This window comes from Myiozetetes cayanensis, unplaced genomic scaffold, assembly GCF_022539395.1.
Source record: "Myiozetetes cayanensis isolate MyiCay16 unplaced genomic scaffold, myiCay2020 scf40, whole genome shotgun sequence".
Lineage (NCBI taxonomy): Eukaryota > Metazoa > Chordata > Aves > Passeriformes > Tyrannidae > Myiozetetes > Myiozetetes cayanensis.
This window is the reverse complement of record NW_026087632.1, coordinates 1,241,021-1,254,116: the sequence shown is the minus strand read 5'-3', so window position 1 is coordinate 1,254,116 and position 13,096 is coordinate 1,241,021. Positions and strand designations below refer to the sequence as shown.

Sequence of the window (13,096 nt, the reverse complement as noted above, 5' to 3'; positions counted from 1 at the left end):
TAGGTACAGTGTAATACCAAACAGCACATTTCAAACCCCCTCAAGTTATCAGCCACATGTGAGCAAGTTTCTCCCTCCAAGGTTGTAAGATGGAAGCTGTTTCTTTCTGTTCCTCCCCCCCTGGAACACACTGATAACCCATCCAGGAACACACCCAGCAGGGAAAAGCCTGCATGTTCTGCATTCCCTACAAGTGCTATCAGGAGCTATGCTTGAAGAAGGCACGGGGTTTGTTACAGCAGAGAATGTGTGGAATCAACACTTTACTGTGCTCTAAGTTTACACACTCTGCTCTGCAAGTAAGTGGCCAAAAGTGTTTTCAAATAGTTTATTGTAGTGTATTCTAGACTTGAAGTCCTCTGGTTCAGGAAATCTGACCTGTAGTTCTGTTATCAAATTAGGAGGACTCTTTCTTCCCTTTTTAGATAAATGGAGGAAAGGGAGGACACATTTTTGATTGAACAAAAATCGTATTAAATTCTTAGTGTTATTTATGTGATATTTCTGGATACATTGCAAAGGTCAAAGAAACTTGAGATAATGTTAATCATCCAGCCAGAATATGCTTGTAGAGTACTTCTGTACACATTCACATGGTGTGGAGTAAAGCACTGTTCCCTTTCTGAATAGTGTTTAATCTGTAATGCTGCATATAAAGGTGAACAGCTCAGAGAAAGGGAAGTGTTGAAAGATTTATTGTCTTTCATGATACGAATCTTACAGAAGAAAGGAAGAAAAAAATTACTTGATTTCTAGAGATGTTCCTTCCAAGCAAAAAAAATAATATATATATATAGTAGCAGAGCAGCTTTTGGAAGCAGAAGAGGGAAGACTGGAAAAAGAGGTCAGAGATGTGAACGGCATTCAAATGGTGTCAGATGATGCATAAAGTGAGGAAAAGACAGTAGTTCTGTCTCTAAAAACTGGACAGCAACGAGCCTGGTTCTTGAAGGTGCTGAACCCATCACAGTTAGTGTGCAGGGCTGGATTTCTTGTCTTCTGATGTGTTGAAGGAGTTAGAAGGGTCACAGTGTGAATAGGTGGGGTTTGGTTTTTCTTTTTTACCAAAACCTGCCCTCTGTGCAGTGCCTGAAGTTCAGAGGCAGTCTGCTCATGGTGTGTGCTGGCTCAGCACCCTGACGGTGGCTGCGGGTGGCAGCTGCTGCTCTCTCGCTCCCTTTTCATTTACAGTGAAGCTGGGTTTTATTCCTTTTTGGTAGTGGTTAATTTTTTAATTTTTTTTTCTTTCCTTTAGCAAGAGCGTAGTATTTCTATGAAAAGGCAGTACTCTATGTAGTTCGTAGCCATTTGAAGCATAATAAAAACCCCTTCTGAAGCAGACAAATTGTCGTAGAAACCTGAGTTGATGTGCTTTGCACGTACTCAAGGAGGCATCTGTTCTTGATTTCTCTATTGTTGTTGTGCAGTGATATATTCCAAGGAAAGATGTTAACAGCAGTGTTTCCCTTGATGTGGTGGCTGCTGCCTGGAAATTCAGTGTTCAGAATGAACTGATGGTGATGTTGAAAGTCACCATTTAAACACTGCGCATTTTCAAGATTTTAAAGAAATATTGAACTCTTGCTCCTCTGACGTTATAACGCTCTAAATGTGATCCTCCAAGTTTCAATCAGCAGTTCAGATTCCCGGCTCTCATTGTCTGGGAGCTGACCTGGCAGCACATTTGCTGGGGGAGCTTTTCATAGCTGTGCTATAATGAAGTCGCTGGGCATCTGTGGGTGCCGCAGTGATGGCAGGATGAGTCTGTCTGTCTTCAGTCACAGCTCCTGGTGACCTTCACGGTGACCTTTGGTCTGCCCAGGGTTTCTGAGAGCCTGAGTAGCAGAGGGAGAAAGCCTCTTGTAATCTCCTAACAGATGTAAAATCAGTCTGCGCAGTTGAGGGGAGCTGGAGGCACACTCATCAGTGAAACAATGGCTTAAAGTCGCTGTGCAAAGTGTTCATTGAAGAGGTGTGTGTCGTGTTTGTTGTGTTTGTTGTGTTTGTGGTTCTCCCCCCCCTCTCTGCTGGCACTGGGATTTTAGGATGCAGAAGCAGGAGGTGGCATTGTTTCTCCTGTGCTTGCACCTTGAGGAGGTGACCCTTGGCAATCCGTCCAGGAAGGGTTCATTTGGGTCAGATTGGCATTTTTTGAAAACAGGTAAGAGCGTGTGCCACAGTGTGTGCCTCAGAGCTGTGCTGTGCTTGGCAAAACCCATCCTTTGTTTCGTTTTGTAGTGCTCTGCAGATGGACTAGTTCATAGCTGCCCCTGAGATTTATTTTCACGTAACATTTGGAAGGTTTTAAGAATTGTGGCTGGTGACAAAATACCTCTAGGGCAGAAGGACAAAGAGCCAGCCGGGGGATGTGCCTGTAGTGTCACAAATAGCAATGCTCTGCAGTTGCTGCCCTATCAAAATCCATTATTTTTTTTTTTTTTTTTTTTACCTTATGGTTTGGCTTTCAAGTTTGGTTTTGATTTACTGATACTGGTCTTTAGGTGTTAATCACCTAAAGACCAGTATCAGTAAATCAAAACCAAACTTTTTTTTTTGTTTGTGTTTTAGGTGAAATAAATCTGCGTTGGTAACAGATCAAGTCTCCCTTCACAGCTCCCCATAAATGGCTACTGGACCGTCTGCAGAGGGAGGGGGTCCAGATTTTTTAATTGACACTGCTTAGAATTATGTCCCTTTTTTTTCATTAGTCAGGGGAGCTACTCATTAACTCCTGCTAGTTGTTAGTGTTTGATTGCTCAGGGGGAGGTGTCTGCTGCTCTCAAATCGAGCAGATGGGAGCAGCCCAGAGAAATTGGCATTTTCCTGGCCCTGTGTCAGACTGACCCTGCTCTGAGCTGTTCCTAATGCAGCCAGAGCTGAAGGGAAATACTGAACCAAATATCGGAATCCAAACTGCTGCATGGGGTAACTCAGGTCAGGGAGCCAGAGAGATGGCCTTGGCTTTTCTTATCACCATTATCCTGACCCTCAATTGCTGTGGAGATCGAAAAAAACCCAGATTGCAACCTCATAAGCAATAGGTTTCAGTCTGGATTTTGAGAATGTCTGAGGAGGTTCATGGTGTTAAAGTTGTGTGAGCAGCTCCAGGAGCAGTGTTTGTTGGGACAGCCTATGGCTAACGAGCAATAGATAGATGGCCATGTCAGCACAGGCACTGACAACTGCTTCCAGCAACAGAATGCCACCACTTCTACTGTTGGGATAAAACCTGGAAGTTGCCCTTTTTGTGTCTTGATGATGGCAGTGTGTGTTCTTGTGGCTATTCCAGCAGAGCTCTTTGATGTTCACAGTGTCTCAGGCATTTCAGTTCAGAGGAGCAAAAGCCCTCGTGGCAGGAAAAGCCAGTGTGGGGTCAATGAACATGGCCTTTCTCGTGGCAAAGGGACTCCTCCATTTCTGCTGCTGCCAGTTTTGCCTACATGCAGGTTTTTATACAGTGTAATTTTAATGTGATTAATCAAAACAGTTCTTAGGAAGATAATCTGTTCTATAAGAAAGAGGGCAGTGTGTTATATGGACAAAGACTTTTTGTTTGTTTCCTTGTTTTGGGGGACATAATAGGCACAGGCTGTGCACTTTGGGAGTGGACAAACCAGTATCTTACTAATTCCTGGTCTGCAGCTTCTCTGTGCTGTATCCTGCATGCAGAGCTTGGCTGCTTCCTGCAAGGAAGGGGATGCTGGGGCTTAAATATATTCAGCACAGCTGATCCTGTGGAGGTTTGGGCCTTTCAAAACCTCTTGTAGCTGTAAGATAACAGTCGAGAGGCAAAGGAAATCTCTGGAAACAACATTTAGTTGTTATTTGATGGAGATCCAATTGCTGTGTCCCCACATTTTGTTTCTGTAGAATACAGGCTGGATGTGACACCCTGCCTGAAGTACAGCTGTGAAAAGGGAAGGAGCCTGCAGCATTTAGTCATAGTACATGTGAAGTAATTGTATTAAGTCATCAGGAAGTTATTACAGTCTGTCATGCTGAGTGGTAAACAAGGCTGCTGAAGGAAAGTCTGGGTCCTGCTCCTGTTATAACCTGCAGTTTGTCTGCTGGAGAACAGAACTGCAGGCTGTGGGGCAGCAGTGCTGGGGTTACACCCACACTGATCTCCCTGTGCTTTCTGTCCCTTCTCACTTGAAGTTTTGCCCTCACTGGGGGTTCTGCCTCCAGCTTAATGTAAAGTTATACACAGCAACTGCTTTAAAATATTTGCATCAGAGACATTGCAGTTTGCACAGTCCAACAGTGTGCAAGTTGGGGTGTTGTGTGTGAAGAACCAGTAGAAAACATTGCTGCTGGATTAGAAATAAACAACAAGTACGTCTTCCATAGTCTAAATGTAAGCAAAGTGTTTCCTAAGCCTCTCTTACATATAGAGTGGTATCACAGGTGTCATTAATTTGGATAGAGAACTCCTTTGCGATTCAGTTCATTAAGATTGTCTGTAGCAGTAGTGGAACTGTAAGGCAGTGGCTTTGAGATGATTGAATCTCAGTGGGATTGGGAAGTGTAAGCTAAGCACATTCCAGAGGTGTGGCACCTTGTGAAAAGAGGACACTAATGCTGGGAGGATAAATCCAGCCAGAGCTTTCATCTCGTGCTTTTACATGTAAATTAGTTCTGGCCAAATTGAGTCAGTAGGAGACTTCTGATCTTTGATAGCTGTACTAACTTCAGCTGTTTGTCGATATTATTTTAATTGTAAATTCTTTTAAGTCTGGCAGCTTTGTGGTATGTAGTGCTGAAGTCTCATGAACCTGCAGCCAGTGTGAAATCTGGCTGAGAAAAGCTGTCACCACTGGAAACAGTTAATGGAAGCTTTAAAATAGACCTTTAATATTAGAGTAATAAAATAAAGGAGCCTTCAACAGCCCTTGTAACAGAGGAGGGCAGGCTTTAATTTACAAGACAAACTTATGATTATTGAAAATAGGTGGTTTGTGGACATTTCTGATGGGTCAGGCTTAGCAGGGATTTGACAGGGAACAGAACAGACTTGAATTCTTCAGCGGTTTTGGACTACAGGCAGGAGGCATGGAGCACAGTGTGGAGCAGTTGTTCTCTGGGAGCACTGAAGTGGGAGTTTTTTGAACAGTAATTATCATCACAGATTAACAGAAGAATGCTAAAATAAAAACAAACAAAAAAACCCACCCCACAAACAAACAAACAACAACAACAAAACCAAAACAAAAGTAGCAACAAAAAGACCAGGGAGAAAAACATTGAGAAGTTATTTACCAGTCTGTTAGAAAAGTGGTTTATGGAAACACTAAAACGTTAGCCTGGGTTTAGCTTGATTAGGAAAAAGTGAGACTGTTCAGCACATCGACTGCTGTGATGACAAAGACAGGTCCTTTGGCATTTGATTCCCTGCTGCTCCTTCACCAGGCTCACCCATTTTCCAGAAAGGGAAGTGGGTCAGTTCTGAGTGTCGCAGTGGATTGAATGTGTTCGAGTCTCCTAAGACACCTGGTGCATCAGAAGAATCTAATTTTGGTTCAGGAAATGAAACCCCAAGAGCTTTCAAGGGTCTGAAATCAATTTCAGCACGTTACTGGCTCAGAGTTTGCTTTGTGATCTCTCTTTCTGTAACTTTTCCTCTGAGTTGCCACAGCTTCCCTAGGCAGAGCCTCAGCACTGCACTGGGCTGGGGTTTGTGCTGTTTGCTGTCAGGAAGTGCAGATCCAGGGGTGAATGATTTTGGTTATTAACTTTTTAATAAGCAGCCTCAATCTGAAATAGAAACAAATCTGTTGGATGTAACAATATGCCTTTTTTTTTTTTTTTAAATTTAAATGTGACTTAGAGCTACTAATTGAAATACCTCTTTGGGACAACTTTCCTCCTGTGCATGTGGGCTGTAGACAAGCCCACAGAGGAGCTCTGTGTGTCAGTATGGCTGGCTGGGTGTTCATTTTGCTTTCTGGAAGCGTGTTTAATCTTTGCTGGTTTGCATCCATAGGGAGAATTGCTGCAATCAGAGCTTGAGTTCAGATGTCCCTGAGGTTTATCAGAGTTCAGCCATCCCCCAGGGAACAACATCCCCACGTCCTTGACAGGCCGTTGAATGCAGAGGGCTGTTGTAACCCTAAAAGCCCTTGGAAGGGTTAAATGTTTTTCGTTGTGGCAGGGAAGGACATGGAAAGCTGCCAAGCATTTAGATTTGAGATTTGAAAAGCAGCTGGAGTTTTAACTGCTGGAAGCAAGCAAAGCCGTGCAGGAGGGGAAGGCTGAGCAGCAGCATTAGTGCCGTTCATAACGCTGGTGTTAGTCTGGGTCAGTGTTTTCCACCCAGACTCCCATGATCATCTGCTACCTGGAGCCCCAGGAGGACATTCCCGGGTCTTGGAAGAAGAAGGATGGCTGGAAATGCACAGAGGGAATGGGCTCCCCTCTCGTGCTCCTGGAAATGGCTCAGTTTTGTAGATGATGAGATCACCGTTTGGAAACGAAACCACGAACAATCGCTGACTTGTTCCAGTTTTAAAATGGGTTATTTCAGATGGATTTTAAACAGTCATCCTCTGATCTCCAGAGACCTACCAGTGCCCCCTCCCAGCTTCTGATCAGAAGGCTCATCCCAGCCCTCCCAGGTTCTTCTACACGGTGGATCTGTTTGTTTCTGTAAAGATATCACAGTGCTGCTGCCTGTGTGGGCTGCACCAGTGCCAGACACCTCGAGTTTAGCACCCAGCAGGCTCCTGGGCAAAGATTGCCCACTTGGGTGGGCAGCTACAGCCTGTGGCTGGGGGTCAGGTGTGTTTATCCTCCAGTGATGCTCTCCAACTGCAAGCTAAACCCCCAGGAGGGGGTTTAGCTTGCAGTTGGAGAGCATCACTGGAGCAGGGAGCTTAAACAGAAGTAGGTACTGTCACATGTGCCCAGGTGTTAACCCTCCCTTCACACACAAAATAATATTGACAAGGGAAGGGCTGGGAGAGCGTGCTTTGGTTGAGATAAAATGTTTGAACAGGGAGCAAGCAATGACTTATGTAAGAGGACATATGTGTTGTATCAAGGCTTAATACTGATTTAGTAGTTCTGAGATTTAATTGGCCCCAGGATACGCTGTGGTATCTGACTGTCAGCTCTGGTCTTGCTAATATTGTGCAGAAAACACTCCCTGACGGTGCATTTCTTTGTTCTCCACCGTTGTGATAAACTCACCTGTAACTTCATGGCTTCTCAACGCTTTTGGCTGATGTAACAAACAGTTGGATCCAATGGAATGTTTGGGTTCTTTTTTTCTCTCTCAAATATTAGTGTTTTGATTAGTATCTAAAAGAAAACAAGAGGGAAAAAAAAACCCCAAACAACTTGTAAGCTTGTAACTTGAGAACCAGGGGAAGATTTTTCGTGCTTGTATTTTTTCAGATGTCTAAGAGATGATTTAATTGGTTATTTTGATGGACTTGGCAGTTTTTTGTTAGTGATAATGATCTTAGGAGTCTTGTCCAAGGTAAATGATCCTGTGATTTTTCTCCTTCCCACATCAACAGAATATATACATATGAGTTGCTGTCCTGTGTTTGTTCCACCATCAGCATCCTTTTTTTGTGACTCCTTCCCGTGAATAACACAAGAGGGAATGATCATACCTAGATATACTTAAAAGAATTAAGTCTAATCCTAGAATTAGTATTAAATTTCAGCAAACTAAACTTTGGCTCTTGATGATGACAGATCAGTAAAATCAGGTGTGAGCATTTTACTACAGCAGGGAACTCAAACTGACCTCATGAGCTGGTGAAGTTCAGGGCAACAGAACCCCTGCTAGTGGCACAGGTTGGCTTGCAAGATCACCCTCTGGCTGGTAACCTGGAGGCCACTGTGCAGTGCCCAGGACTAAGGAAGGAATCAGCTACCTGAGATTTTTCTCTCAATTATTATAATTCTCAGGGTCAAATTACACGTAACTTTTATATGCTGGAGTGTCCTAGGAAAAGCGGGGTTCTGGCAGTGTTGCAGGACAGTAGTTGTGTTTTTGACATGCAGGCAAGGGTGGATTCACCCTTGATCCTGAAGGAATTCCTGCTCTTTGTAATAACAGTGCTACTCAGAGGGGCCTCTCGCAGAACCTTCTGAGGCAGAGCTGAGAGGGTGAAAATGCTGAAGGCAGTCTCTCTAGGAGCTGGAACAAGGCAGTCTGTGCCCTTCAGATCGGGCAAAATCTCTTACAGATCACAGTCTTTTCTTAGGCAGGATGGATGGGAGGGTTCTGCATAGTGGGAATGTTCTCTGGGCTGAGAAGCTGAGGGGTTTGTCAGGTAGAATAACACTCAGTGGGATTTTATGGCTGTGAGTTCTCCACACAGCACTTGAATATATTATTGGCACTGTGTGATCTGCTTTGGGTGGAGGTGTGACCTGGTACAGCCAAGAGCCTGGCCAGACATTCCCATGTGTCCCAGCCCCTCCTCTCCCCTGTGCCCAGGGCGTGCTCAGGGTAGAGGAGGAAGGAAGAGATACCCTTGAGCCACTGAAGCCACAAGGATCAAAGGAACATTCAAACTCCCCACTTCTGTACCTGATCAAGGAAGGGTGTAGTATCTTTAGCTTCTCTTTCCTGCAGGAAAAAATCCCACCATTTGGTCAGTTATACAAGATCACATGGCATCCAGTTGAACCTTGCAGCTCTGCAAGCATGCACATTTATCTGACTGAAAGGGGAATGCTGAGGGCAAATTGAATGCACAGCTTGCTAAACAGCCAATAAATCTAGGTTAGATCTCCCCCGGTCAGGAAACAAGGGAGCTATTTTTAAACCTGGCCTTCCTGCACACATGGAAATGGAATGATTTTTCTTGTGCTAGACAAGCACAACAATACTTGCACATTAAATAATGAGCTCTTGCTGTTGCTTTGAATGAAACAGGCAGGGCTGGACAGAAACCATTCTTTCTTTAGACCAGACGGTTCCCAAAGGTTCCTTCAGGCACTGACCTCTGCAAAGATTAGCTCATCCAAAGAGGAAGGAGGAGCACAGCAGCCTGAATGGTGGGGAGAGAAGCTCGCCAGTAGCTTTGTGGGAGGTCTTCCCTTGTGTTTCACTTATTTGGGAATGGGGGAAATGGTGTGATGATTTGTTTGATCGAGCCTCTTGCAGGATGGCTCATCTGGCTGGAGGTCTCCATTGCAGTTGTTATGGAGACATAAAGATGTGAACTGATGTGAGCCTCGAGCTTTCCCTGCAGGCCTGGGTTTGTGCAGAGGTGGAGCCAGCACTTACTCAGGCGTGGAATGTGGGATACAGCAGCTCATCCTTTGCCCTGGTGCACTGTGAGTGTCTGGTTGCAGCAGTTTTGGCTTCTCAGTCTGCCGTCGAGTGTTGCTCTGCTCTCTGCTGCTAAAAATAAGCGGGCAAGTTTATATAGCCTAATCTTGAAATGACACGTGAGGGAGCTGTAATTTAAATTTATTGGTGTTAACAGCTGCAGGTGACTCTGTGCCTGTGGACACGCCAGGTTCGAGTCTTGGCACAGGCTCCTGCTGCAAACATTCCCTTATCTCCGTGTGCTGGGGGTGCCTGTTGGTACCTGTGTGGGTACTCGTGTGGATCCCTCCTGTATAAACAACTGGAGTGCCTGTTTGCCTACATCTGAAACTAATTCTGTTGATGCTTTAGAACAGTTTTTTCACTTTGTTTTAATGAGGTGTTTGAAGATGTGGCTTGAAGGAAAATAACACTGGAAAAAAAAAACAGCCTAAGTACAGTGAGCCATTCCCGTAGCTGGATATGCTGCCAGCTCAATTTATTCAAGTGTCTGTGTCTATTCATGAAAGATCCCAAGATCATACTACACCAACATATTGGGTTTGACTTTTTACCTATTTTTAAACAATGGTGATTTATTTTTTTTTCTTTTAAGTCTTTCTTTAAGGTCTTGCATAAGTCTTGGGGCTGAGGGGAGGGAAGATTTTGTAAGTCAACCACAGTTTCTATTTTTTTCTACCTGGAATCTTGAGTTTCATTTGAGTTTTAACTCAGTGCCTGTGTCCCAAAGAATCCCTTAGAACACATTTTCAAATGATTGCTCTGGGCATAAAGAAAATACCCGTTGAAAAGCAGCAGCAAATACATGTCCAAATAAGAACATCTGGAGTCATCTGAATCTGTTTTTCTTTGGTGAAAAGGCTGTTCTTGTTAAAGGGGGAACAGATTTGGACACTGACTTCTGGTCTGGAAAGCTTTTGCCTGTCGTTTGTAGCCAGTGGGAGGACACAGGTGGGAATGTTGGTTTTCCTGCTTGTTTCTTGACTTTTTCTGAGTCAGTTGTAAGAGAAGGAAGAAAACAAAAATCTAATTATGTATAAATACATAAATGGCTTAACTTTCTGTGATTTCAGGGGGCGTGGGGAAGAGTTTGTTTCAGTAGAATGTAATTGATTAGTGCACGTAAAGAAAGATGTAACATTTTGGAATTTAATCGTAGCTGACCAAATCACCATCATTTAGGGGTTGGTTTGTTCTTCCAGGTCAACCAGAACGTGGAGATCCAAAGGGCCCGTCTGCGAGATGATATTAAGGAATACAAATTCCGAGAAGCACGCTTGCTGCAAGACTACACTGAGCTAGAAGAGGAAAACATCTGTCTCCAGAAACAAGTGTCTGTTCTGAAGCAAAATCAGGCAAGTTTTTCAACCAGTGAGGTTTGCTTTGGTAGCACCAGTTAATTTCTGTGTTACATTATTGTTCTGTCTCATTCGCACGTCCAACCACTTCTTTATGTTTGTACCACTTTTGAGACTATAAGCTCTGTATTTTAGCACCAAGAGTTGTCCCAAAATGTTTAAGTCATAATGCTTTATTGCCTCTACTTTGACCTCCAAGTCCTTCCACTGCCTTCTCTCTCTCTGATGAAAGCAAAGTCTCTACCACTCTGTTTTGTTGCTTGGTTTAGTCCTTTTGCTACACTAGTTTTTCAGTGTCTCTTTACAATCCTCTCCATCCATCTATCTGTCCATCCATCCATCCATCCATCCACCCTCCTCTTGTAGAGTGTCTGGAAGTGGGGGTGTTTCTGAACAATATTCATATTCAGAGATGCTGCCGTTCTGGGCTGAGCCAAACCTGACCTCAGATGCTATCCTGGTAGTTGCTGGTAGTTATTGACTGCTGTGTTTGTGTTCTGGAATCTCTGAAAACAGACTGCAATCTGAAATATTTGATCTCAGTGGCTGTTTACAGAATCAAGGGCTCATTTGTTTCATGGCAATGGATTATTTCATTTTCTACCTCGAAGAACTTTATTTGATGAACTCTTAATTATCCTGCTGACATAACTAGAAGCAGCCATCAAGTTTTCCCAGGCTTAACTTGCATCACTGAATTAACATAACGTGCTTGATTACTGGTTTGTAAGTTGGGTGTGGTACAGCACTCCCAGATTGCTCTGTGCTGACATCTAAAATTGATTTAGCAGCTGGCAAAAATAAATAGTGTCATATATCATGTGGTATGATTTCCTTTCTTTCAGGGCAAGGAAAAATAAGCTTTAGGCTTTCCTTCCCTACTTCCCCCAAGTGATTCAAAATTTCACATTAATCGTTGGTGTTCATCATTTCAGGGCAAGAGAGATTTTAAAAAAATGCAGTTTTACAGGTAAAAACATCCAGCATGTCATCAAACTCATCAGTGTGAGTCTGAATTGAATTGTAGAGTCTGAGCTGTAGCCCTCTCAAGATGTGCTGAAAGGATGATGAGAAAATGATAAAACATTTTATTTTGAGTGCATAAAAGCAGAGCTTGACTGCAGTTTTAACCCAGTGGTGTGTTCTAATGGCAGTGCAGCACAGTGTCAGAAGCACAGCTTTGCCATGCTGGGTTTTGGAAATGTGGAGCTTGGCTTTGTGGGAAGGTTGGCCAGGGAATTTGTTAGTTAAACAGGGAAAGCCTGTTTTGGGATGCCTCTGTATCACACACTGTATCTCCCACCTGTCCCAATTAAGCTGGAATAGATCAGCTCATTTGACACTTTGCTTGGTAATTTTAGTCCATGGTCTCTGGGAAGGTAAATTCCATGAGCCACGTTTTTTGGCACAGCCACAGTGCCAAAACCAGACTCCAGAAACTAAAAAAGTTTTGGATTTCCACCACATTCAAGTGAAATCAGACATTCAAAAAGCAAAATGCCCAGCAGGCAGACATTTTCATTACAGGTTGTTTGGGTTTTTTTCCCTTCCATTTGTGTGTCTCCAGGTGGAGTTTGAAGGCCTGAAACACGAAATCAAAAGGCTTGAAGAAGAAACTGAGTTCCTCAACAGCCAGCTGGAAGATGCCATCCGCCTGAAGGAGATCTCGGAGCGCCAGCTGGAGGAGGCCCTGGAGACGCTGAAGACGGAGCGGGAGCAGAAGAACAACCTTCGCAAGGAGCTGTCCCACTACATGAACATCAACGACTCCATGTACAACAGCCACCTGAACATCTCCTTGGACGGGCTGAAGTTCAGCGACGAAGCCACGGAGCCCAACAACGACGAGGTGATGAACGGCTTTGAGCAGAACTGCCTCAGCAAGCTCAGCGGCGGCAAGAACAGCACCTCGACGCCCAAGAAGAACGAAAGCTTCCCTCCAGCCCCCAGTCTGGTCTCGGATCTCCTGAGCGAGTTAAACATTTCCGAAATCCAGAAGCTGAAGCAGCAGCTCGTGCAGGTAAATGGGTTTCCCGAAGAATTGCGTGCTCCCGAATAGCCCCCTAGAGTTTGTTTGGGGTGTAATTTTGGGCTTTTCAGTATCTCGTGTGGGCCACCATGGAGTTCATACTGTGTTTGTAAAGAATTTGAGGATGTTAAATGTTTGTTGTTTTGGTATTTCTGAGTCTTTCATGAAGTTCCAAGCTTTCCCCATAGACGAGCTGCACGTTTTGTAATATTTGTTTGGTAATAATAAACTTCATCTTGTCTTTAGCTGAAAGGATGCTTTTACCATCAGCTAGGGAATAAATGTGTAAAAATGTGCATTTATTTAAAGAGGAAATGAGAAAGAATTGGCAGTGAACACTGTACTTGAGATAATTTTAGAACACATTATATAGCCTTTTCCACAGTGTGCAAGTGATTGGATCACTGTAACCAT

The 13,096-nt window shown here is 43.9% G+C and overlaps 1 protein-coding gene across 3 annotated transcripts in view; it reads left to right on the top strand.

Moving 5' to 3' along the window:
- Positions 1-13,096, top strand: part of BICD2 (BICD cargo adaptor 2) — a 68,768-nt gene that overhangs the window by 38,705 nt on the left and 16,967 nt on the right. For all 3 annotated transcript variants that reach the window (XM_050330262.1, XM_050330261.1, XM_050330260.1), the window contains exons 3-4: positions 10,498-10,650; positions 12,221-12,673. In XM_050330262.1, the coding sequence (XP_050186219.1) occupies positions 10,498-10,650; positions 12,221-12,673 (606 nt within the window). The remainder of the gene's footprint in view (positions 1-10,497; positions 10,651-12,220; positions 12,674-13,096) is intronic.